Source organism: Hippocampus comes, unplaced genomic scaffold, assembly GCF_001891065.2.
Source record: "Hippocampus comes isolate QL1 unplaced genomic scaffold, H_comes_QL1_v1.1 scaffold35, whole genome shotgun sequence".
Lineage (NCBI taxonomy): Eukaryota > Metazoa > Chordata > Actinopteri > Syngnathiformes > Syngnathidae > Hippocampus > Hippocampus comes.
Window position 1 is genome coordinate 201667 of NW_017805279.1, and position 24953 is coordinate 226619.

The following is a 24953-nucleotide window of genomic DNA, read 5'->3' on the forward strand; positions in this document are numbered from 1 at the left end:
ACAGACCATATCGTAGTTAAGCTTTCAAAATGGGCGTTGTTGATGGCGAGGTCATACAATTACATCCATACAACATTTTGATGGTATTCGGGGCGAAACTATCAACGGATAATTCCTTGTACTACTTTTTTTTTTTAATGTTACAATGGGATTGGGGGCCTTGCAAAATTAATACATTTTTGCAAGAAACGTGTAGCATAGAAGGGTGTGGCACCCCATCAAGTCTCAGCAAGAGAGACAAGAAATAGGGTGGCGACATTGCAAAATCTATATTCTATGGAGATTAATGAAGCTATTTTTTAGCAAACAACCAGCCCAACATTTCATTCCGATAATTTAGTATGACCGTGGAACCATTGGTGGACACACCAATGCAAAACTCTGGTTTGCAATATTTAAAAAAATAATAATAATAATAAATCAAGTCGCGCGAGTCAGATTGAAACCGATCATGAAGTTACGAGGGCGTGTGTGTATTAAAACACACACAAAATCAAATAAACTAGCCACCTTCTAGTTATGTCAGCCACAATCTGTGAAATGAATGCTCGATCGAGATTGCGTTCCAACGCAAAAGCAGTTCGAGTTACGTCTGATGATCAGGAAATGTAAAATAAGAGTTTTGCTAAATTCATTCCGAATAACTAGGCATGATGGCACACTGATTTCAATCGCAGATGCCAAAAGAAGTGATGTTATCACAGTTAACAAAAATGGCCTACACCATAAGTCATTGAAGACTATTTTGTTTCCTCCATATTGTCAGAGGTTCTGCTGCGTGGTTACTTTTAGTCTACAGCTGCGATAGGCCCGGTAATACTACAGAATATTCAAGCGCACGATGCGGTCAATTCAAACGTGCTCAAGAAACAAAAAGGATCTTCCACCATTTACAGCTCGCATCACATTCGCAACACCCGTTTAAAGAGAATACAATCATACTTTCTCAATCCACACCACCCTATCGAGTGCAACACACAATCTATTGCAGAAGTATTTTTGGGGTGGTGGCGGATAAAACTAGTTCCTGTGTAGCCAGCACAGACTTTGAATTGCTTGCTTTGGATTGTTCCTTCTCACCCTTAAAGATGGACAAACCTGTTAAAGAAAACAAATGGTACACCACACAGACAATATTTGTTTTTTTTTTCCTCCGGGAATTGCACATTTGGCTCAAATGCTAGTGTCTAAAAGACAAAAGGATGCATATTAAACAAACAAAACAAAAAAACACCACAACCTTTTATGATGTTGCTAGGTTATGTATCCTGCAACTTTGATGATCAATGGCATTAAAAACATCCCAGTTACAATTACTGAGTTTTCCACAAGTGTGGAAGAAAGAAACACTACATAAATAAAAGCTCAAGTACAAAGTGGTAGAGCTCGTGAGAAGGTGCCTCGTATTTCAAAGCATCCATCCCCATTGAAATGAATAGAAATGCCATTAATCAGTTCCTGCCAACCGTGAAAAACGCAACGAAAAATTGTGAGCATATTTTCGAGGTGTGAAAATGAGCATTCTATCTTCTTGTACTTTATGAAAACGTGCAGAAATAAAAAGCAGTATCACACGAGAGGAACTGATGTTGTACTATGCATTTTTTTAAACGGACTCGGTTACTGGTTTGCGTTTACATGTTTTAAATTCTCTTGTTTTTAAATGCTTTCCAATGTGGTATTTTCTTAATTTCGGGAAACACTTCGAGTTTCCATGTGTATGAAATTTGCGAGATAAATTAATCTGTCTCGCCGCGTGAATCGTGCCGTCCATTTGGGTGTGTACGCCTTGGCCATTAGTGGGCAGTATAACACATATTGTATGTATACACACGCTGCTTGTTCATATTGTCTGTCTACATGCTTCTCTGCCTTGTTTGTGTCCAAATAACCGTTGCTTTATGGCTGATAACAGTGACACTGATGCTAGTTTTGTTATCTCATCTATTGCGTTATGCTTTGTGTATAAACAGTAGGCTGAGCAGACTTTCATGTGGCGTTTGGTTTCACGCAAAGTGTCATTGTATTTGTTTATGTTGCGTTTTAGAACCTTAACTGGCAGTGGCAATTAACAGTTTCAGGGAAGCACTTGGCCTCTTATTGAATTACAATTGGCCAAAACGCTGCCCGTTATTAAGTTGGCTGCCACTATTAGCGCTCGTAACTCAAGTTTTTGCCCGCGATTCAAGACAAAAACTGGCTGAGCGCACAGCTTGTATGAGTTACCAGCAAGGTAGAGTTGTTTTACTTGAGAAGCTGGTAGATTCCGTACCATGCACCATAAAATTCATAGGAGAAGCAAATCCCGTACCATGACAAAACACCCCAAATTAAATGATCTCCAGTGACCTAAAAAGTAGAATGTGAAAACCAGAAGACGAAGACAGTTGAGATCCATTGTTCCGCGTCTACCGGCGTTACCATTTAAAAAAAAAAGAAATTGCAGTTTACAACTGCGCTTGATAGAAGTAAAATCCACACGTCAACTAATACACATTGTCAGTTGTTAGGATTTTACACGGTGTAGGAGTACTGAATGAAAAACATACACTTGGATGTTCAAGAAGACGTTACCGTTAAGATCTGTCATGCAAGTTCCAAACGGGGGCAGTTACCTACCAATTTCCATTGTTGCTACACTGACTTCAAAGCCAAATGCAGCCTGTCACAATCTACACCATCGCATCTCGCTCGGGGTTTAATAGATTTGCTAAAAGCACTACACAGCCTCAATTTCCATCCACAGTCCCAAATCTTTATAGTCCGTCAAACCTGTTAAAGAAAGAATGTAAAGAGCACATCAAAGTAACAATGCAGAATATGCTACATATATCCAACAGCTAAAGCATACAACTATAATCTACTTGGGTGTAAAAATGTTTGACAAGCTTCTTAACAGTCCTTCAATGTCTTTAAATCCTATTTATGGACCCAACTGTGTTTGAATTTATTTCAATATTGGGGAATACCTAAAAGAAGTCTGAAAATGAGCTCCAGATACAGATGGCCCATTAAACAATTTAGGGGAAATGTAATGAAGGATAAAATATGAAAGTGTGCTTAACTCATTCAGTACCAGCCAATTCTAGACCAAGTCTGAAAAGACGTTTAAAAACGTCTTTGGGAGTTAGTGAGTTAAAAAAAAACCAACACGTGAGACTAAATGTGTTGCTAGCAAAAAACAAGATCAAACGGAGGATGCTCAAAAGAACATCAAATTATTACGTCATGTAAAGCTGACGTTCCTAAAGATTTGACTGGGTGAGCTTTGGAGATTGAAGGCAGCCAACGACGGCTGTACAAGTATGTCAGTGGGAGGGTCGATTACCTTTGCAACAAGTTATACAAGGATAAGCCACAGTGGAGCAACCAAACCTGGAATGTAGAAAGCGGCGCTGATCTGGTCAACAGATGATGTGGTTTGTCAGTTGTCCGATGACATCCTCCATCCTAAGTCACTAATTTTTTTTTTTTTAACTTTAACTCAATTCACATGATCAGGCTTGTCCTGTGTAAACTTGGGATGGCGACTCAACCAATGGATGTTTTTCAGAGAGTGTTCAATTGCGGCCAGAACAGACGTCCTCTTCAGACTGCTTGAACTTTTTAAAAGTACTTAAAATATCATTCGGTGGATATAATCAATATAGATTCGTGTTTGTTGATTTGTCATCAGATCGAAGGGTTAAATACAACGGCAGTCCGGGTAAGTAGGACTGATGAGCGGCTCGAGTGCAACATTGATCGCATCACGATTCCTCAACCTTAAATTAAGATCACTGGGTAGATTTCACTCCCGCTGTCATATTATGCAATCTTCTGATTAGGCAACCAAGACAACGTTTGCGACTTTTGTCTTCCTTTGGAGAACATCTTGTCTTCTGAAATCTGGCAAGTGAAAAGGAGCACGACTCGATACGGAAAGTCTTTCAAGCTTGTGAGCACTCCACACAAATAAATGCATGTCGAAGAGTGCGGACTTGTGCTTTGGAGCCCAAGGGTCACGGGTTGAGGTCACGCTGCAGACAACAACAAAAAAATGCAACAACAGCAAATAGTTGTTGGAGATATGCAAGCCTGGTTTGCTGGCTCAGTCAAGGTGCCCTGGAGCAAGGCATCGTCCTTGAATGCCTGCATGTGTGAAATCTGGTTCTACGTGTCGCGCACAACAGCAGAGCTGTAAATTTAATTTTGCTTTGAAGGACGATAATCAGTCAACTAAAATTATGACATCTAGCATTATAACGACAACTGCTTTCCTTGGCCAGTCTCCTTGTCAAGTTCGCGGATCGGATGAAGGCAAAAATACTTTTGGGTGGCCATTAAGTTGTGCAACTATACCTACAACTCACTTTTGAATGACACGTCAAGTCGCGTTTGTTGCATAGCGTGCACAGGGAACAAATGAGAAATTGGAATTTTGCTATCAGTCATCCAATTATAGGATCAATTCCTGACTCGGCGGGAGTTTGATGACATTAAGTGCATCATCGGCACCAGGGATCAAAATATTCTTCAGATTCCACAACTATTCTGGCAATACAAAAATAAAATTGATACTCTATGTTACACTTAAGTGTGGATTATATTAGATAGAAGGACTCCCGCCGACTACCATCGCATTAGAACGATTTGATTGCGGGGTATGAGCGATGCATTTAAAGCACCGCACGTTTTACCCGTTATATGACGACACTAAAGTCCAGATTATGGGAGTGGGATAACACACAGAGTTGACAATCAAAACGATGCAAGCTTCGTTGTTTTTGAACAACGTGGTGAGAATAAATTATTAGGTTTGGCCAAATTGAACCCATTTTTTATCTTTATTGTGACATGCTCTTGAAGTGACAGCCATGTAGAATTAAGAAGAAAAATTACAAAGCACGACGAAGCACATAACACAACACTAGAAAAGAATTATACAGGGGTCAAATACTACTACAGGGAAACCTAATCTTACTGTACTAGCGACAATCCAAAATTTAAAAAAAAAGGAGTATACTGACTCGTCATAAAAAGGAAGTATCAAGACAAAAATGCTGGAACATTTGGAACTTAAATACAAACGGAGTCTGAGTGTTTCTTGTTTTAGAAGAATTTGTACAAAAATGCTGCGCCGAGGAGCGTCAAGGGAGGAGCGTTTAAAAACGCGGTTTTTTAGCGGGAAGGTCAAACTCTTCGCGGACCCTGTTGTAAGAGCCGTTACCGGGCCCCATTCCTCGGGGGCCGCCCTGAGCGAAGCGTTCGCCGCGCTGTGCGGGGCAATGTGCCAGTGAGGCGGCGTGAAGGGGGCGTGATCAAAAGGAGTTGCGGGGGCGCCAAGTGGGCGAGCACACAGTTCATGTCCATATTGGAAGCAGACATATGCAGTGTGTGTGTGTGTGTGTGTGTGTGTGTGTGTGTGAGAGATATATGCATGTTTCGAGGTTTTTTGATCAACAAAAGCAGCAGGCCACACATCCGAAGAAACCGTTCGTTCCAATATGAAGGTCCACAGGTGCCACAGGTTACATACGGAAAAGGAAGAGAGGGTAATGCTTTCGTTAGTCAATGCCTCCCCTCACAGCCTCGGCAGTGCATGCCAAGCCGAGGCTTAGTTGTCAACGCCACTACGGTAGGGCCCCATGAAATCCGCCGCCTAGTTAAATATATTTTTTTAAAGTAGCTGATTGACAAATGTAAAGTCAGTCCAGGTTTTTGTGCAAGTAGCCCAAATGGTTGTTTGTCTCGTCCTGTGAGTGGCTGGCAACTCGTTTCGGGTGTACCCCACCTGCTGCCCGAAGGCCCGCAATTCTCGTGGGAAAAGGTGGACCAGATAATGGATCATGTTGTTAAAGACCCTGTAAAGTGAAAATGTCTTCCACATTTGACAAACCACACCAGGGTCGTTCGGGGCTTTTCCATGCTGCAAAAGTGGCCAAGCCAGCACCAAGTTGGCTGTAATGTTGGATTTTTAAAAATGATTTCACCTCATTCACCCGCTGACACTTGGTGCTCTAAAAGCAGCCATGTCAGCACAAAGCCCCAACCCACAAACGACCTGCCAACAAGTCAGATTTAAGATCCCGGCTGCTCACTATTCCACCTTTCTTTGTGTGACATACGTGCACTCCTGGCCAACAACGGGGCACTCTAAAGCAGCCACGCCAGATTACGATCCAAAGGCAAAATGCATTTTTGGGGTAAGAGGCATGGCCCAGCGAGCTAAACGCACGCAGGCAGCAAATAAAGACACTCTTCTGTCGGGGAGGAGTGTCCCAGTGCACTCCCTCATGCCCAGTTTTAAATGCCTGAAAAAAAATTCAGGAAATTCAAACGAGTGAATTAAACTAACGTTATATCTTCACAATTACTAAATAGTTCTTAGCCTTCACACGGGTTTTCAGCGATCATTTTCCAGCATGAATAATGTATTTAAGTTTGATGAATTCACTTTACAGGGTCTTCAATGAATGGCTGCAATTTCGATCAGACGTCTTTTGAGAAATATGGACGGATTAAATGGTACCGGTGTAAACAATGTCAGATTTTATAGGGTCCTACATTTAGAAAATCCCTAGGGGAGCACAAAAAAACTATTGGAACTGGACTAAGAAAGGATTAAACCCCAGACGAATATGTAACCAATGTACTGGTTTCTTTCAGATTTTAAGATGGGTGGAAAATGAATCAGCTCATTTGCTGTCTCTTTGTTAGAAGACAGATTGTACACCACAATTAAAAAACCGCATGCGCTGTAGAAAAGTCTTCCTGTCACAATCAGTGTTTCCTTTGGCATACTATAAAATACTCGCACAAATGTGCACCACTGAGTGCAAATCACATTGGGAAAAGAGCACACGCAAGTCATTTTTGGGGTAGCAAACACAGTTCAACAATACACAGAGAAAAGCAGTTGTAAGTTTGAAATTTGAAAATTTTGCAGGCGAGCAATCCTCTGCAAAGTTCAGACAATCAGTCTTGTTTTCATAAAAGAATGCACAAACGGCTTACTTTGCGTTGCCGTTGCTCGTTCAAAATTGAGCACTGTAGATTACAAATCCCCTGCGTCGGGTGGATTGATCCAGCCATTATCAACACTTTAAAATGGTCAATTAATAATAATTAAAAAAAAAATACAAATACACACACGCGCAAAGTTTTGTGAACAAATATCAAACGTACCATATTTTGAAACATAGGATGTTTCGGCTCGACACCAGCAAATTATTATTCATGGCAGAGGGTCTCAAAAGACAACTCCACAAACTGCCAAAAATGTCACAAAAGTGAAGAGCGGCTAAATCACAACCTAATTTTGCATCAACTCTTAACTATGCTCCTAAAACAAATTATGTTTGAGTTGCCAACTACAGATACTCTCCAGCGGTTTTGGTCACTCCATACAAGTCAGAAGAATATGGCCAACTGACTGATATTGCAATTGGGCACCCTAAAGTAAAAACAGCACTCAAGTCACAAGGCTTTGCCCGCCCCCCCAGGAGCGAATTATCATCAGTCACTTTTTTGTGGTTTGGCCGCCAGCCTACACTAAAAACACGATACATAGATAAATGTATATAAAAAAATGTAACAGCTGTTCATGAGAGTGAAATAAATGCCTGCTTGTGTCAAGAAAGCACAAAAACACAGAATGGTCCAGTGGACATTTTTCTCATGACGGATTACGCTTCAGTCTGCTCGCAAACAGCAATGTAACAACAATTAAGGGCTTTAAAAACACTGGTAGACACCAAGAAAAAAAAAGTGCCTGTCCAGCTCACAAGAGACAGGGCTTGCAGTAGCGATCCACAGCACAAAATATTGTGAGAGCACAAAAGTTTACGAATTTAGTGCAGGCTGTCAGTCAGCTTTACGCTTAACCACTGAGAATAAAACTGAGGGGGACCGGCTTACCAATATTAATAATATATGTATTTTTAAAAATGTGTATTATGTAACAATCATATCTGCCACAATCAACAAGCGGCGAGTGGACAGAATGCCTGGGGACAACCCCCCGCTTCTTCCTGTCAATAACGTTCGTGGTGACTATTATCTGCTTCAAGTCATCTCCCGCTGGAGGGGAAATGCCAGACACAAGACACTACATCAAGGAGTGATTTGGCCGAAAACGGGATACATTACCATATCGTTGCTCATCTGGGATCCTGGAGATGCTCCCATTACCTGCTGCCCCTCAAATCCCATTACATTCATGGAGAAGGTCGGGTTCACGGCGCCATAGGACATATCTGGATTGGAAAACATTGAGTCAAAAACAAACTGCAGAACTGAGGCCGTTACGGAGTATTTTTTAGAGCCGATTAGGTTAAGAGAAGAGGTGGCGGACTCTCAGCCACCGTCTTCCAGGCTGGCAAGCAACTCTTCTCGCATCATGAAAAACATCCTGAATTGAGATGATTTCGTGTCAATTTCTTTTTGATCATGGAATTAGAGATCTTCAAAATGACCTTTTCAACCACAAAATACTGTGCACTGAAACAATGCCAATTCTTGAAAATGCTGACATTAAATAGATTCCTTGTACGTAATTAAAACACAAAAGAAAAAGAACCTACCTCCCATGCCCACTGCAGCCCCAGCACTCATTCTCATGTCTCGCTCCCTCTGGAAAAATAATTCACAAATGTTAAAATTCATTTAACATCAGATTTCACCTGATTTGCCGAATCTTTAACTCACATCAATAAAGTTGCCCATCCTGTAGCTTTCCTCGCGCTGGCGACGCATCTGTTCCTCCATTTCGCGCTTGTGAAGCATCTCCTCTTCTCGCCTGCGACGCTCCTCCTCTTGTCTGCCGACAAGAGATTACACCATTACGACAAGCAGTAAAAGGCACCCAGACAAAAGAATGTGGTGCTCCAACCAGACCAACGCCAGTACCTCAACTGCATCTCCTTCCTCTTTTGCATCTCCTGACTGTGCAGCTCTTCCATGCGTCGCAGTTCCTCCTGCCGTCTCAGCAGATCTGCAGAGGAACGTGAAATTTAGCGTGGAGGGGCCACTACAATCAAAACCAGAGGTGAAATAGCGGCGAAGGTCTTTTACCTTGGCGGAGGAGGTTAGCCTGGTGCTCGTGGTATGCGTCCTCCATCTCGCTCTCGAGCTTCTCGCGAGCCTCGCGCATGTTCTTCTCCACCTGCTGCCTCTGCTGCTTCTCCATCTCATCCAGTGACTTCCAGCGTTTGGAGTACTCATATTCAAAGGTGCCAGGGCGGGCAAAGCGCGGGGGCTCCTCTCGCTCGCTGTTGAGAAAACACAGGAAGGAAAGAAAATGTTGGACGTCTATTATACAAAGAGGACGGTGAAAAGATTACAAACGACAAGCTTACACTTGATATCTGGGATTCTTCTGTGCCAGCTTCTCAGGAAGTCCGTCTTCATCATCACACTGTTCAAGAGGCTCCACAACTATGGGCCTTGGTGACCTAAAACAAAAAAATGACATCATGCTCTTACAATATTCTGTTCAGTATCCTTTATGCGCCCAAGGGGAAAGCATCTCGCAGACAGGTTAAGAACTGAATTTAGTAACGGCTAATATACTCTAGTACGAGATGGATGTCAGGTACAGTTCAAAAACAGAAATATTCATTTGGGGTAGAACTTACGTGGTGAGCAAAAAGACACCCTCGTTACACCGGTCCAGGGCCTTCCTAGCAGCGGGCTTGGAGGCAAACTCAACAATGCCCTTGCCGGTGGAACGCCCGCGGTCATCAACAATGACGATGGCCCTCTCTACCATTCCAAATTGGGAGAAGGCCTCCTCCAAGAGCTCGTTGGACACGAATGGTGACAGGTTCTTCACAGAGAGGGCCGCTGAGTGTGTGGCGAAGCGGACGCGGAGGTTTCTGCCTTTCATTGGAAGGTCGTCCAATTCTCCTTTCGCTATCTCGGCAAGTGCACGGGACTCCTGTAAAGAACGTGTTACAATTCTTTAATGAGTTAAACGACAAAAATATTGCATTCTTCATAGTCGTGCTAATCCTTACCAGTCGGATGAAACCAAAGCCTTTTCCTTTGTTGATAAAGACCTCACTGGGCTCTCCATACTTGGCAAAAATCTTCCTAAAATTCTCCTCTGTGATGTCATTAGGGAGGTTGCCGATAAACAGACGACAGCGTTGTGTGTATGATTTCTCGCCGGGTTTCAGCAACATGGACAGTGCCGCCCTGAATTCCTGCTAAACACAAATATTATGAAAAATAAAATCAAAACCACTGTATTACTGAGAAGGCAACACCACACGACGAATTTCGAAACATGGGCACAGATAAGTCAGTCATGACTTCTTTTCTTCGTCGCCATTTTCACCTCTCCCACGGTAAAGTTCGTTTATTTTCCTCCATGGAGTGCAACCATCCTAAAATCTACAAGATTATTTACTTTTTAAATTGTGGAGAAAACAGTAGTTTACAACAATTACGAAATAACAGAAAAAGTATATGGGTCATAAACACACGATTATGTAAGTTTGTGACGAATTATTTTTATAGCACAAAATGGCGGATAGCAAGGGGCAAACACGGTCGGTGCGCTTGATTTAAACTCCCCCCAAAGGCGGTTGCACTAGACAATGCCAGGAAGAACACTAGAGAATGTTTTTCTGTTGCACCGCCCGGTCGAAGTGTTCGGCGATGAGAATTGAACACAACACTACACTACACCGACAAAAGAACTACAGGCATTTTCGTCGACATTTACGCCTTTTAGGGGTTACTTACGCGTTTTTAGATCATTCGAACGACGATTGTTGTTAAAAATGTATGGCAGAGTCCAAAAACGAACCTGTGGCTCACGTTGTTCCGAGCTTGTGCCCGGGGCCTCTTGCTGCGTTTGCAATTGGTCCGGTTTATTAAACGTATTCATGTGGGCCCCCGTCTTCGGACCTGGTCTCTGATTTTGTTGGTTCTGCTGCTGCGGGCCCATCTTCTGCTTATGTTGGTTTTGCTGCTGCACACCTGCCCTCTGGTTCTGATGCGGGCCCATCCTCTGGTTCTGCTGATTTTGTTGTTGGCCTCCCCTCTGGTTCTGCTGATTTTGGTGTTGGCCTCCCCTCTGGTTCTGCGGTTGACTTCCCCTCGGGTTCGGTTGATTTTGTTGCTGACCTCCTCGCTGGTTTTGTTGGTTCGGTTGCTGTCCAGTCTTCTGTTTCTGTTGGTTTGGTTGCGGGCCTCCTTTCTGATTCTGTTGGTTTGGTTGCGGGCCTCCTTTCTGATTCTGTTGGTTTGGTTGCGGGCCTCCTTTCTGATTCTGTTGGTTTTGCTGAGCGCCTGACTTGGGACTTGTAAGCGGAGACTGATTCTGCGGCTGCTGCTGCTGTGGCGGGCCATTCGCATTTTGAGTTGTTGACTTGACTGTTGACTGTGTGTTCTTGTTGGCCTGGTTCGGCTGAGGAGATATGATTTCTTGTTTGGGCTGATTGTTCGCCTCCTTTGTTGGTGTTGTCGGCTTTTCTGGCTCCTGTTGCTTGTCCATCGGGCCTTTCATAGTGAGAGCAGGCCCTGGGGTCGGCGGTGGAAGGCCTGGCAAGCCCTGGTTGGTCTGTGGCTTCTGGTTACTCGACTGCTGTCCTCGGTTGAAGTTATTGTGTCCTCCCCGGCGATTCTGATTCTGAAAAGGGTGGTTTCTAAAATTGGGACTTCCCATTATACTACCCCGCATCGGACCGCCGACTCCACCACCTCGGCGAGGCTGGAATTGATTCATCCCCATTCCGCCGCGGTTATTATGAAAACGAGACATCGCTCGTGATTATCCAATAATTGAAAATAGCTCAAAAAAAGGTTGTAACGCTAGCGCACAATGTTGAGCTTCGCTTAAACGTGTCAAAAATGGCGATTGTCGGTTGTGCTCAAAGGCTCCTCTCCTCCTCTGGTACAATGGCCCCGCCCAAACATGTAATTGGTTAGTTTATCTGCTCTGCCCCCTGATTGGCCTATTCCATTCCTGAACGACACTTCCTCCACACTAACGACTTCATTGGTTCATTTAGAAAAGTAGGCGGGACCATAAGGCACGTTGTTTCCGGGAATCATTACGTGTTATATGGTCAGAAAATATGAAAATTTTATCCATTTCTTGATTAAAATATTGCCTTTTTCTCAAAGTACCATCATGATGATTAACAAGTACTGCAACATTAAATTAATATGGTACAAGGCTCAAGTATTAATCATAAATGAGGCAAATTTCTGAAAGTATGTTCAAAGCCACAAGAACATTTTCCAGTTTGAACGTTGTGCTTAAATAGACATACGAAAGAAACACCGAAACGCCTCAAATAAAATGTATTGCAGACAAAAGCTCGAAAATGTTTTTAAACAGTTCTTAATGATTCAATCCAAATGTACTGAATTTACAACTGCACCGTACAGTAAGACACTTAAGTCAATGTTTTTCTTGTCATTTATTCTGCATACAGGTGCAGTCAGACAATGTTTTTCTTGTCATTTATTCTGCATACAGGTGCTTGGAAACAAAAAGAGACCACCAGTCTCATGTTACTGAGTGGCCATCATTATAAACATAACACCATAAAAGGATGAGATGACAACAGTGGCAAAAAAACAAAAAAGTTGTTACACAAAAACATGTAAAAATTTAAACCCAGGACAAATCACATGAGAATGCGCAACTCTGTCACACATCGAATTAAAAAAAAAAAAAAAAAGAGGCAGCAGTCGAAGAGGACGAAAAGCAACCGTTATCGTGTGAGTGAGACATTCATTGATTTGTCAACAACATTACAAGCGGATGTCTGTCCTCCTTTTCACCCAAGCTTTTCAAAACAAGAGTGCCAAAATAAGAACACAAGGAGAATAAAAACAACATTCACAGAAATGGAAAAAACATAGAACACCTGACAGATGTAGATTTTTTTTTTTTTTTTTTTTTTACTCACACGTGACTCCTCGGAGCAACACTTCATTGTCCAAGGATCAAGTTGTTCAGGGTTACCTTTCATTTGTAATTTGTAAAATCACTCTTCAGTTACATTTCTTACCAGAGCCCTCCCAATGTATTGCCACTTTCTGAAAATTTTACAAGTGAGACCTTTGAGCTTGATGAATGGCTTAGACAGTTAAGTTGCCAAAGGAGGGAGATCAACTTTATTTGCAATGATAAGCATTTTCAACATGGGTTCTTCTCTTGTTTTTGTTTTTTTTGCAGTGACAAAAACAAACAAAAAAAAAAAACACTTGAAATGAGGGTGAACGAGGTGGCCTGGAGGGTGACAAGTGGACAGCAAAAAAGGAAAACGTGTTGCAACCGGACACTTGAAATTACTTGAAACGACAAAAAAGTCAACAGGAATGTTGCGTGTAAGTTGATCTTCTCCCTCTCGAGGCTACGAATTGCCAGGACGACCACTGAAATATTTTTTGTTTTTAAATCCCAATTTTCACGCATGTGGAAGGAAGAAGGGGTGCTCATGGCTGTTTCCTGTTTGGGCAATGACAAATTGGGGTGGGGTGGGGGTTGAGAGGTCAGTGTCACGAGTGGGGGACGAGGAGGAGTCACAGCAGGGATGAGGTGAGGTCAGATCCGAGGCAAGTGCTTCTCAATGAACTCCTTTACTGCCAGCATTTCCTGCAGCGGAGCAAAAGACATGTCAGAACGATGTTGTAACCAAAAAAGTCAACATTTCTGAAAATCCCATCAGGAAAAAACAAAAATCATATGATGTAACTTGTTTGGTTTTCTTTTTTAACACGGCTGTATGTGACACCTGAGTGCAGGACGAGTGAGGGACCCCTGGGTAGGTTTTGAAGTTAATCATTTGCGGGTTGACAATGTATTTAAGCTTCTCCGCCGTCATGGCGCCAAACTGCACGGGGATCATTTCGTCCTTCTCGCCGTGGCACTGCAGGATGGGCAGGTTCTTGTTGCCGCTTGACGCCTGTATGGCAAAGACCATCACACATCAGTGCACTTGGCAGCACTTCATTTGACTTCAGGTCTTTCGATCATACTTTTAAAATAATTCAAACATATCATCACGCACTCCAAATGGTCAAAATGGAATAGAAGTACCAAAGGGAAACTCTTGTGAAGCGGCAGCCAGCAGCTGAGGGCAACCACGCCGGCCAACTGGTGCTGGCAGGTCAAGGCAGTGTACAAGGACAAGGCCCCACCCTGAATGAGGAAGCAAAGAAAACAAATGTAACCCTTGACTAAAGCGATGTACGGCATTCTTGATGAACCGTCAAGAGAAGAAGAAACATGAAGTTGCTCTTTTTCGGGTTCCTACCTGAGAGAAGCCGCCGAGCATGATGCGGTTGGGAGGGATGCCGTTTTTGGCCTCGTGTTCGATGATGGCTTTAACTGAATGGAAGGCGACAAACGTGCAGAAATGAAACACGGAACACAATGCTGACCAGTTTGAAATGGCCTTCATATTTTGGTTTCGAGAACTTCCTGATTCAGTACTACGTTTTGACCACTAGGTGGAGCTATATGCCGGTGTCTAGTGAGACTTCTGTAATTCAATGTTATTGATCTCATTCTTTGAGGGGGGAAAAAACATGAAAACCATGTAACTCTTTTAATCTTAAATTTACCTAAAATTTAAAATTATACTCCTCGCATTTTCAAATCATTCTTTTCCTATGCACTATTTTGTTTTTAACAGATATGTCTTTCAATTTTTGACAAGTCATCAAAGCAGTCACGCCAATCTCCGAACTAACGTAAGCCTCACTGTGATCAGCCGCTTTTTTGATTCCGGATTCGTCCTCGGGGGTTTCGGGGCTGAGGCCCATGAGGTCAAACCTGTTGCAGAAACATAAAGCAACCAGTCCCAATATTGCCGTTTGTCTTTAGATGCTCGTCGTGGAAACCACATCTTACCAGGCGGGCATCATGACGTTCATGTTGAGGGTGACAGGGATCTTTGGCCTGTTGGAGAAGAGGGGGTGTGGGGCAAATAAGTTACATGTGTGGCAAGTGAGCTGGCCATCTTGACTTGTTTCAACAGAAGAATGGGAAAGAAGAAAGTTAATCACTCAATCGACCAACTCCTCCTTGTGATACTCACGCGTGAGGGCAGATGAACTTGACGTGAGGCAGCTGGATGCCCGTCAAGGTGTCGGCCCACCCGTGCCTGAAGAACAAAAAGGGGACATAATAAAATAAGAATATTACTAACGCACATCTTTTTGGTTCGTTCCCGTGCCCAAAATAATCCACCATCTCCGTGGACTCAAAAGTATCAACATCCAAGCGAATGAATCAATTCTCAATGTGTGCGTGACAACGTGGACAAAAGACAAAAGGCGTCCTTTTTGCGCAAACAAAGCTGGTCTTGTACTTTTAAAGAGCCGGATGTCAAAAGAAGAAAGATGTCCTTCCATTGTCGTCCCAACACCGGTTTCCTTTTCCTTATTGAATTTATCAGCTAATGCTAATGCTGTAGACTGCAAATTTCCCCAGTGTGGGACAAATAAAGGTTATCTTATCTTAATGCCGCAGTGGGATTACTCCAGTTAAACTTGTCCCAGTTTAAATACACCGGGGGAAATTGGATTCATTTTTAGCCCAAAACTGAGACGCTGCTGCTTACTTACCCTGTGTCTCCCAATCCATGAAGGAAAATCACCTGTGACGAAGAGAGAGAGAGAGAGAGAGAGAGAGAGAGAAAGAGAGAGAGAGAGAGAGAGAGAGAGAGAGAGAGAGAGAAGCAATTACACTAAATAATTTAAAATGTCCATTCCGCATTCCAAATGGCAACGACATTTATGAGATGTCCAATCCCAATGCAAGGCAAACTGAATTATGAAACGCCATTGACATGAGATGCTGTACGGATCATGTATTGCCGTCGGTTAAGGATGCGGGCGATTGGGGGTGGGGGGGGCTTTGAACTCACTGCCGCGGTCTCCTTCTCCTTCCCGGACACCGTCACAGCATCGGCGAGCAGCGGCACAGACATGTTGTTGCCACACATACACCGTGAGAGAGTCTGTCAACACGGGAGAAGACAGCAAATTGAAATATGATCACACAAAATATTTGTTTTACACGCACAGTTGGAAAAAAAAAAAGTACAGCTACTGTGTGTAAATAAAGACCAAATCCACAAAAGCTCAATGCATGTCAAAAGAAATTCTTGGAAAAAAATTATTTTTCTTCCCCTCAGACAACAATTGCCATTTTCCAAACCTGGAAAATTTTCATTCCATACACAGTCTCTGAATTCTGGTTTCAGTCAGGCCAACTTGCCAATTCTATCAAAATGCACCCATTGACCTGGCTGGAACCATGCACAGATAACAGCATTGGGGCACTTGGTTAATCGGCCACATAGTCATAAAAGTCTCTCCTTGACGCCCTTTGCCTATATGATGATGCGGGCCGAGGCGGGGCCTGTTTGGCTAGAGGCAACGCGAGGGGGTTAATGTGTAAACCTCAGGCTGGATAATCCTTGACTTGAAAAGTTACAATTACAGCGGCATCCAGTCCGGGCCACCTAACAACTGTGTGACTGATCTGTCCGCTGGTTTTAGCATGTTTGCTAAATGAAGGTCATTTTTGCATGAAGTAGTAGTCGTAGTATTATCGAGGTTTTGTGCTTGGTCTGCCTGGCAACAAAACAACAAGTCTAAAGCAGTGGTTCTCATACTATTTCCAGCAAGTGCAACGCTTAAAAAAAAAAAAGAAAAAAAATATATTCATTTTACGTGGCCTGCAAAGACAAATAAAATTGCCTTCACTTTTAACAATTAGTTATGAGATATCTTTATTTATTTCTTTTTGCTACAAATTCCTTTGAAATCAATTGAAAAAAATAGTTGAACAAACAAGTGGCTCCTGATTTCAAAACTAGTTATGCATAAATTTGCTGTGTAAATGTGATCAGGTCATGAATCCATGTGTTGAGAGTGATCACGGCCCTTCACGGGAAACAATAACTACGATTTGGGAAATGTGAGTTTGACACCCTTGATCTGAATGTATCATAGCAAGTTTTCAACCAAAATGACACAAATGCCCATAACTGTGCAGGTGGGCTTCTAAACAACAACAGACAATAAAGCACGCATACACGGCAACAGTGCAAAATGCCAATTCATGCAATTTTGGATTAGAATTTTGATCGGGAGTAGATTACTGTACGACTGGTGGGACGCCACATTAAAACATAAAGAAAACGACACACTCACACAAAGGCACAGGGTTCAGATGCCTGCCAAAAACCGAACGATCAAATGCGGCAGTGAGTGACAGCCCCCCCCCCGCCCCCCCTCTTCCCGATCCTACCTTCCCACACTCACACACTCTCCGACCAAGAACCACCAAAAACGAGCTCACTATTCCGGGTAACCATCCCGTGGGCAGCCCGCTTAGATGGAGCTCCAACAACCTGACCTGACCGGCAAATGTGACGACTGGCGCGGAGGCGGAAGCGGGGCGGCGGAGGAGGACAATGAAATAGATTCTTCTTTCATCCCTAGTGATGGCATTCGGCGGTACAATAAAAGTCTCAAGGCGACTGTTCCACCATCCTTTTGACACGGATTAAATCCCGGTTAATCCCCCTCCCCTTTACACACACGCACACACACACACACAGATTGTTAGCATGTGCTATCACAATGAGTGTAATTGTCTGCTACCGGCGTCTCAATCCGTGTGTCCGTCCGCGACGATGGGGAGCTCTAACGTCACAAAATGGCCACCCTGCACCGAGGGGGAACTTCAGGAGGGATCCAAAGAAGGTTCCGAAAGGGTTTTAAAGAGGATATGTCCGCGAGTAAAACGCGGAGGAGAGTGGACAGAGGGGAGAAGGCGGTGAAACCGCGGCCCGCTAGTAGCTGACATAAATTATTCCACTCACCGCTCGCTGTTGTCCTAGTTCACTCCTGAGCGCAACTTCCGGTTGGCGTCCGCACAAACCAAAGGCTGTGACGTCAGAAATAACCACGCCCATAACTGATCATGATATTAAAAAATAGCAACAGCAAATTGGTATCATATTTTTGACGCCAATTTAAAACATATCTTTACTTTTTTCGCAGCGTATCAGGCTTTGAAGATATGTTTTTTTTGTTTTAAGTTTTACCTATAATATCTTGCGCCATACAGATACCATACGTTGTAATTTATAGCTATGACGTTTCAGAAAAAAAACGTGTTTATTCAGAATTTTACAAACTAAATTACTACATTACATATATTGTTTTACCATGAATATTCAAATCTAATCTGGTTGAGAAAAAAATGAGGGCAGCTTTGGAATCAGTGAAAAAATAAATCATAGAAAAGTTTATTTGCATTTATGATTGTAAAAATTTGACTGATGTAATACATCATGCGAACAAGAAAATTAAATGACAAGAAACTGATTTTTATATTAAGTTTTTATTGTCTTAGTGTCCTTGAAGGCCTTAGAAGGCATTATTAAATATTTCCCCCCCACACAGTTTATAAAACAATCTTCAATGACAAAAATTCTCTTTTATCAAAATTTATGTGAATACAATTGTTAATGAAATGAAAACGATCTGCGAAGTGTCAGAAAAGTCGCTCAACAATTCTAATGCTCAGTGTTAGAACCCAGAATAGTAACTTTTCAAGCACCTTTATTGGGAAAGTAAGACAACGACTCCTCACAAGATTGTCAAATCTCAAGATTTTATTTGAAGCACATTACAAACTTTTGTGAATTCGAACTCCAGTGCAAACCCGTGACGCCCCAGCGCGTTTTGGAAAGCTCGTCAGACTTGAGCGCTCGGCATCCGCGTCACGCTTGGCGAGCTTGCCAACAGGACGCGGCCACAAATGCGTCATTGCCTTGGTTTGATCCGCATCAATGACAGGCTCTTTTTCCTCCTTCAGAGTGAGGCTTCAGGAAATAAAGTTGGTTTGAGGGACAATGCTCTCCACCTTGTGATCGGCGGGGTTCGCCGCCGCCTCGTAGTTGCAGATTGTCACTTCGTGTCGGTGAGCCTTCACAGAACAGAAACAATAGTCAGCGGCACTCTATTCTCGATTTTTTTTTTTGTAAACGTGATATTGAATCAGCAAAACAATACAATCAGATAAAAGCATTAAAGCACCACAAGATTGATGCTCATTAGCATTAGCTTTAAGCTAGTTGGGAACTTTCTTTTGGCGATTTGGCAGTTTTAAATGGATTAATCAATGCTTCTGTTTTGACCAATTCTGACCTCCGAGTATTCTCCCCTAAGGCCGATGTAGTAGATCCGGGTGCTCTCGGCACCAAAGTTCTTCGAGATGTGGATGGAGAGGTGCTGGACGTTTGAAAAACGGGCGATCCTGCAAGTCAAAGGATGAAAAACGGGACACTCAGCCGCAGACGGAGCTTGTGACAGAAACTCAAGCCACGCTGTTCATTGAAGGAAATTCACTTGGTGGGGTACTCCAGCTGAGCGTTGGGGTCTCTGTTGAGTCTGAAAGCTTGCTCTGGTTCTTTGCCAGTGTCATCAAAGGACATCTGAGGGATGTTTTTGTACCTGGGAGGAATGTCTCTGCATTATGAATCTCAAGATATTACACAGGATTTTCAGCAATCTGCGAAATGCATCAGTTCATGCTTTTTTTTTTTTTTTTGCTCTGTGCTAGAAAAGTCTAACAATCACAAAAAGACAAAGTATTGCAAAACACTAAAACGTTTGACTGCACGTGATTCACATTGACACACACAATCGTATCTCTGCCGGATGCGAGTCGTCATCCTCTCCGGAGATGATGATCCCTTTCAGCTTGACGCTGCCGGTAAACCTGAGAACAGAAAGAAATGAAAAGCAAAACAAAACGGGACGCGGCGATAGCAGTAGCGCAAATCTGTGATGCTTGCAAAGTGATGGAATTGGATGCGTGCTCTCCGGTGTGTGGTGACCGATCATCAAAACAGGAAAACTGTGGAGCACTTACGGGATATTGAACAAGAGCTCTTCGTCGGCGTCACTCTCGACAAACTGGATGGGGGAGAAAAAAAACCCACATTATAGAAAAGTCTAAACTGCATCAATTTTCGTGGCACTAATTAACCTTTAAGCAACAGATATAACATACAATACACACCAACACAAAGACAGTAAATAACAATACAAGAATACTGTATATTCTTATCCTGTGCAAGAAACTACTGTACTAATATTACTGCAGTTTATCGAGTCCCTTACTTGTCTGTATAATACCGCCCTCTGGTGGCCAAAGCGGTTACACCAGAAGGGACACTGTCAATGTGATTTGAAGTATAAAATCAATTTCAATTCAATTCAATTCAATTTCATTCCGAAATAGGGCATTATTCTAAATTGACGGTTCAGAAAACGCACAAACAAAGGAATTATGATTCAGTTTGGTCCCGAACATGTCAGAAAAAAGACAAAAACGTTGATAATTGTTTTGCCAAATAAAAACAGATGTTCGTAAATGTTTTAATGAAAGACCACAGAAACTACAGAATGATTTACTGTTAAGTGATTGCAATTGCAAGGACATAGACAATTTTAAATTAAACAAAGTCCCCAAAAAGATTACCAAAATATTTATCGACGAATTTGAAAATCAATTAGTTTTCGATTCATCACTGCAGCTCGACATTTGATTTATGTTCTTACCATATGAGTGCTATTTTTCATATTTAAAAAAAACATTATGGTGTTTTTGGTGGGGCTTTTAGGAGTTCATGGCATTTCCATACATTTCTGTGAGCAAAGATGACTTGCACCACTGCAAATAAAATATTATCTACCTACTAATGCATGGTTCTTTTGCTGACTGATGCTGTTTGGATTACTTACAGGACATATTTAAAATACAGTAATTGACTTCCCTGTTACCGAAGTAAGAAGTCTTGCTCAAGGAGGCGATGGCGTTTACCTTGTCGCGATCATTCCGCTGGTCCCACGGCTTGAACACTAGTTTGCCGTCGCCGTCTCTGCTCTCGTTCAGGCACTGCAGCTTGTCGGTGTCGATGCGGCGATATAGTCCGTATTCGACCCCCCTCTCGGCGGGTTCATGGGCGCCCTCGCAGCCGCAGCCGTGGTCGTGGTGGTGGTGGTGGCCGGACATGGAGGCAACAGACGCGGAGCCTTCGCTTCCTAAGCGTCCGCTGAAGAGCCAGAAAGTTAGGGAGCTCGGGAGACGCGGATGCGTAGGAATCCTCCAGACTGCAAACAAGTTCCAATTTCAGGTGCTGGCCATGCCAACTTCAAAACAACGCGAGGTTGACGTTTACTTCCGGGTTAATAGTTTCAAACTAAAGCTCATGATTTGCTTTCAGTGATTCTTCAGTCCTTTAAATCAGCGGCGGACCAAACTTATTATTATTCACTCATCCATTGGTATATCTAGGTTAAATAAATAGTTATTTATTAATACAATATCCCTTATTTATAATGTATTTTATTATTTAATAACACGAACTAATTGTATTTTATTTTTATTGCATTGTTATATTTTTAACTAGAACGATTGAAAAAAAAACTTATTTGTAGTTTACTTAATGTAGATTGGATAAATTATACAATAAAGTAAATCACAATTATTATAACCATTATCTACATATTCAAATGTATTGTCTATCCCGATGCCGCTGAGATGGATGGAATTTTTTTTTTGAAAGGACTGATTAAGCAAAGATGTTTTCGTCTGTCCCTTTAATCTTCCCTAACATCATTAGTATTTGGGGTCGGGAGGCAAAAGAACAAGACCAGAGTGTTGCCAAACACTGTATTTTCTTCACAGGCTATTTTATCTCAACAGTGTTTTTATAGCAACACGGCCACCTTCTGTACAGTCAGAGAACACAAAGTGCCTACGGACACCAATTTCACGAACTATCAATCCAGCCGGCTAAGAAAACTGGCTGTGTTTGCAGGTCTTCTAAGAGCTCTCATGTGTGGGGTATGGTTCACATCAGATTTCATATTATATATATATATATATATATATATATGAATGACAACAGAAGCACAGTTTGGGCAAAAAGTCAAATTAAAAAAAAAAAAAAAAAAAAAGACCATATAACATTTATTAAAATCTAATAAAATTACAGGTTTTCCATCTACTTCCTTTTTGTGTGCCAAAGACAAGCAGGGGGCATCTGGTTAACGTCATTAATAGTGTCATAAATACATCTCGTAAAACAAGTTCATGGTGGGTGTTTTCCTCATCTTCTGGTTTGTCACAGTGAAGCAGATAAAGTGGATATTTACACACGGGAGGACGCACATACAGTGGACAGCAGGAAAGAAGACTTTAACGAGAGGAGCTAATTGATCCTTTTGAGTCCTCATCAAGAAAGTCAAACAGAGCAGTCTGTGAATGCTTTGCGACATGCACTCACTTTAAAAGACACAACTCATCATGTTTTCATCCAAAGGCGTACATGACTACAAAAAAAAACAAATGACCCATTTCTTCCATCTTTTTTTCAAAACAATGTTGGTGTGTACAGAGCTCCAGACGTGACAAGGGGAAAAAAAAATATTCAATTGTGGGCACAACATAACGTTTGCATGAAATACTAATTTGTAGGTTGAACCTCAGTCCTATGAACAAATTGGACGTCTGGGTGAACAAATGGAGCGTACCTTGTACAATTCCGAGCGAGGGTTCAATGCATTTGCTCGCCCAATTGTCCAAGAATAGTCATTTTAATAAATCATTTGTCCACACGCTTATATGTAATTGGTAGCCACAAATTAGTATTTGCTTCAAAAATTTCTTATTTCGTGGCCACAAATACTATTTTGAATGTTCGTTGTGGTGACAGATAAATATTTTTTCCCCCCGCATGTCATGTCTGGTGTAATTTTGTGCATTGCTTCCTAAAATAACCTTTTTGTTTCCACACTGACACAGCCATCATTTAAATATCTATTTAAAAAAAAAAAAAAACAGCCCAAATTAAATAAAAGTTCTGTCCTTTTCCCCTACCAACCCCACAACGGTCATGTTTAGTCGGAAATGTGTTTTTAAGACACTGCCTTGGATAAAAGGTTTCAATTAAAAGCAATTATCGGCGGGAGAATCTGTTCTTGAAAGCTTTGATAGTTTTGGCCATCATGGGGGCGATTTCTGAAGGTGAAGAAAAAAAAAAGACAATGAGACATTCAAATGACTCAACAAGCAACATTTGAACAATTCATAGCTTACTTTTGCCTTGCGGCTTTTCCCGAGAGGCATGTGGTCCTCCTAAGGCTCCCGCGTTTGATGCCAAGGATCGTGACGATCCGGGAGAAGGGCTGACGAGAGACGAGGAGGAAGACGACTGACTGGACTCACCGGAGTAGTCGATGATGGCCGGTCTTATTCTGGAAGAAGTTGGAGGCAGCTCTGATGTCAACACAGATTTTTAAGCGATCGCATTTTAACAACACACAAGCAAGTCATAATTGAGAGTTGCATGCCTTTAGTGCAATACCACATTGTGCCACAACATGCCCGGCAGTATCGAGCTCTACTGAAAGGGATGCAATGTGACTAAGAGCGAGAAGAAGAGGCAGAGAAGGCCCAACATATTATAAAATGATTTGGACCAATATGATATTAATCCCCCCCACCCCCCTCCCAAAAAAAAAAAAATCCCAGATATGACAAGATTTCAGATTTTTTTTCTGGTGACTGACTTGATGGGTGTGGCAGCGGCAGTGGAGGCCGCCGTGGAACCGTTGATGGTCCCAAATTTTTCTTGCCGGCGGCGGACATCTCGAGGCGGCTTGGCCACGGAGTTGACATACGCCATTTTGACTTGCCGCTCTGCCAGACAAAGGGAGACCACACTCAAGATTCCGACACTCTAAAACGTAACATTGAGGCCGGCAACGCGTGAAAGTAGCGTGCTATGCTTTAAAAAAAAAAAAAAAAAAAATTAAAACAAGAAGCCCGTTTGTGAAATCCACAAATTGATTTTTTAAATAAAAGTCCTAATGTAGAGTCCAAAAAAAATTGTCTTCATTTGATTTTTGAAGAAAAAGAAACTTTGCTCTTATACTTGAAATTAAGTCTTGGCAAAACTAGCTGTCAGTTTTGTTACGCATTGTTGTCGGCATCTGTTGAATGCCATTCATACAGTAACTTGTAATCTAATTTAGTTACTTTCAAATAGTATCCCAACTGTGGCGACAGTGAAGATTGGGGAGAGAAAAAGGTTGTATTACAACCAGTGAAATCACCTTTGGGCTTGTTGGCATGCGCCATGCTGATATTTTGCGTGAGCCTGCGCAGGCGCACCTCCCGCTCGTCATGCAGCCGCAGGTACATCTCACGCCAGGACTCGTACTCCTGGGGCGTCTCCCGCTTGAAGTCACGCTGACAGTGGCGCATCCACAGCTCGTTTGAGTCCTCTGTGAACCACTGAGAAAACACACACACAGACACACAACACCCTGAACGTTAACCATTTTCAGTTCACACCCTCAGTCGTGCTTTTTCTTGCGCAGCAGAAACATCATTGGCTCAGTGTAATGAGAAAAATATCTCATATTTGTTTCTCAATTCAACCTCCTCAAAAAAACAAAAAAAAAAAAAACAAACGCTGAATGTAAGTGCACACAAAACAAGAGACAAGTAAAATAAGCCTTGGCGGATGTAATAAAGGGGCAGCGAATCTAGCAGGGGGAGGTTGCAACCAGGGTGTTTTAAAAGCACCGAAGGAGAAGAAAGCCTGCCGGGGTTCCACCGGCGGCCACGGTTCGAGATCTCACTGGGGATTGTGTCGGCGGGGCGTCGAGGTGTAGCGGTTCCCTGTGAATCCCCTTGTCTTTCTTGCATCTTCACGAGCCGTCTGTCACTAAGTGCGACGACACGGCCTTGTTGATGTTCACTATGGAGACCGCGGGCCAAAAATGGCTGCCCCCTCCCAGAATGCAATGCGGGTGGCGAAGCCTAATGTACTGGATGTGAAAAAGTGTTGCATTCCACTTAGTTTTTTTCGGCTGCTCTGTATTTATTTTTAACGAGCCCCCCC

General features: G+C 42.5%; 4 protein-coding genes across 13 annotated transcripts in view; all 4 read right to left on the bottom strand.

The window, feature by feature from the left end:
- sfpq (splicing factor proline/glutamine-rich) overlaps positions 1-11874 on the bottom strand; it is a 16565-nt gene extending 4691 nt beyond the window's left edge. The window contains exons 1-11 of one of the 4 annotated variants that reach the window (XM_019870830.1): positions 11251-11874; positions 10796-11217; positions 9999-10190; positions 9618-9919; positions 9339-9434; positions 9055-9251; positions 8890-8974; positions 8689-8800; positions 8565-8613; positions 8131-8237; positions 3485-5255 (exon numbers count right to left, since the gene is read on the bottom strand). In XM_019870830.1, the coding sequence (XP_019726389.1) occupies positions 5145-5255; positions 8131-8237; positions 8565-8613; positions 8689-8800; positions 8890-8974; positions 9055-9251; positions 9339-9434; positions 9618-9919; positions 9999-10190; positions 10796-11217; positions 11251-11752 (2175 nt within the window). In that variant the 5' untranslated portion in view covers positions 11753-11874 and the 3' untranslated portion in view covers positions 3485-5144. Of the gene's footprint in view, positions 1-3484; positions 5256-8130; positions 8238-8564; positions 8614-8688; positions 8801-8889; positions 8975-9054; positions 9252-9338; positions 9435-9617; positions 9920-9998; positions 10191-10795 lie in introns of those variants that run through there. The other 3 variants (XM_019870829.1, XM_019870828.1, XM_019870831.1) reach the window with 3 other exon arrangements.
- A 571-nt stretch (positions 11875-12445) lies between these two features.
- On the bottom strand, positions 12446-17932 carry lypla2 (lysophospholipase 2). 4 transcript variants are annotated; one of them, XM_019870885.1, is made up of 10 exons: positions 17847-17932; positions 15879-15971; positions 15577-15608; positions 15048-15113; positions 14861-14908; positions 14712-14782; positions 14262-14335; positions 14045-14146; positions 13740-13910; positions 12446-13600 (listed from the first exon to the last, which is right to left on the bottom strand). In XM_019870885.1, exons 2-10 carry the CDS (start codon positions 15954-15956, stop codon positions 13550-13552), a joined length of 693 nt encoding a protein of 230 aa, XP_019726444.1. In that variant the 5' UTR covers positions 15957-15971; positions 17847-17932; the 3' UTR covers positions 12446-13549. The 4 variants fall into 4 exon arrangements, with proteins under 4 accessions (XP_019726444.1, XP_019726447.1, XP_019726445.1 ...); XM_019870888.1 differs by lacking the exon at positions 17847-17932 and adding an exon at positions 17639-17837; XM_019870886.1 differs by lacking the exon at positions 17847-17932 and adding an exon at positions 17626-17837.
- A 691-nt stretch (positions 17933-18623) lies between these two features.
- On the bottom strand, positions 18624-21236 carry pithd1 (PITH (C-terminal proteasome-interacting domain of thioredoxin-like) domain containing 1). The gene is made up of 6 exons (XM_019870767.1): positions 20861-21236; positions 19907-19950; positions 19676-19753; positions 19381-19485; positions 19180-19288; positions 18624-18958 (listed from the first exon to the last, which is right to left on the bottom strand). The coding sequence occupies exons 1-6, from the start codon at positions 21050-21052 to the stop codon at positions 18857-18859; spliced, it is 630 nt and encodes a 209-aa protein (XP_019726326.1). The 5' UTR covers positions 21053-21236; the 3' UTR covers positions 18624-18856.
- A 722-nt stretch (positions 21237-21958) lies between these two features.
- eloa (elongin A) overlaps positions 21959-24953 on the bottom strand; it is an 8042-nt gene continuing 5047 nt past the window's right edge. For all 4 annotated transcript variants that reach the window (XM_019870810.1, XM_019870812.1, XM_019870811.1 and 1 more), the window contains exons 9-12: positions 24160-24340; positions 23614-23743; positions 23141-23298; positions 21959-23062 (exon numbers count right to left, since the gene is read on the bottom strand). In XM_019870810.1, coding sequence (XP_019726369.1) covers positions 23001-23062; positions 23141-23298; positions 23614-23743; positions 24160-24340 — 531 coding nt within the window. In that variant the 3' untranslated portion in view covers positions 21959-23000. The remainder of the gene's footprint in view (positions 23063-23140; positions 23299-23613; positions 23744-24159; positions 24341-24953) is intronic.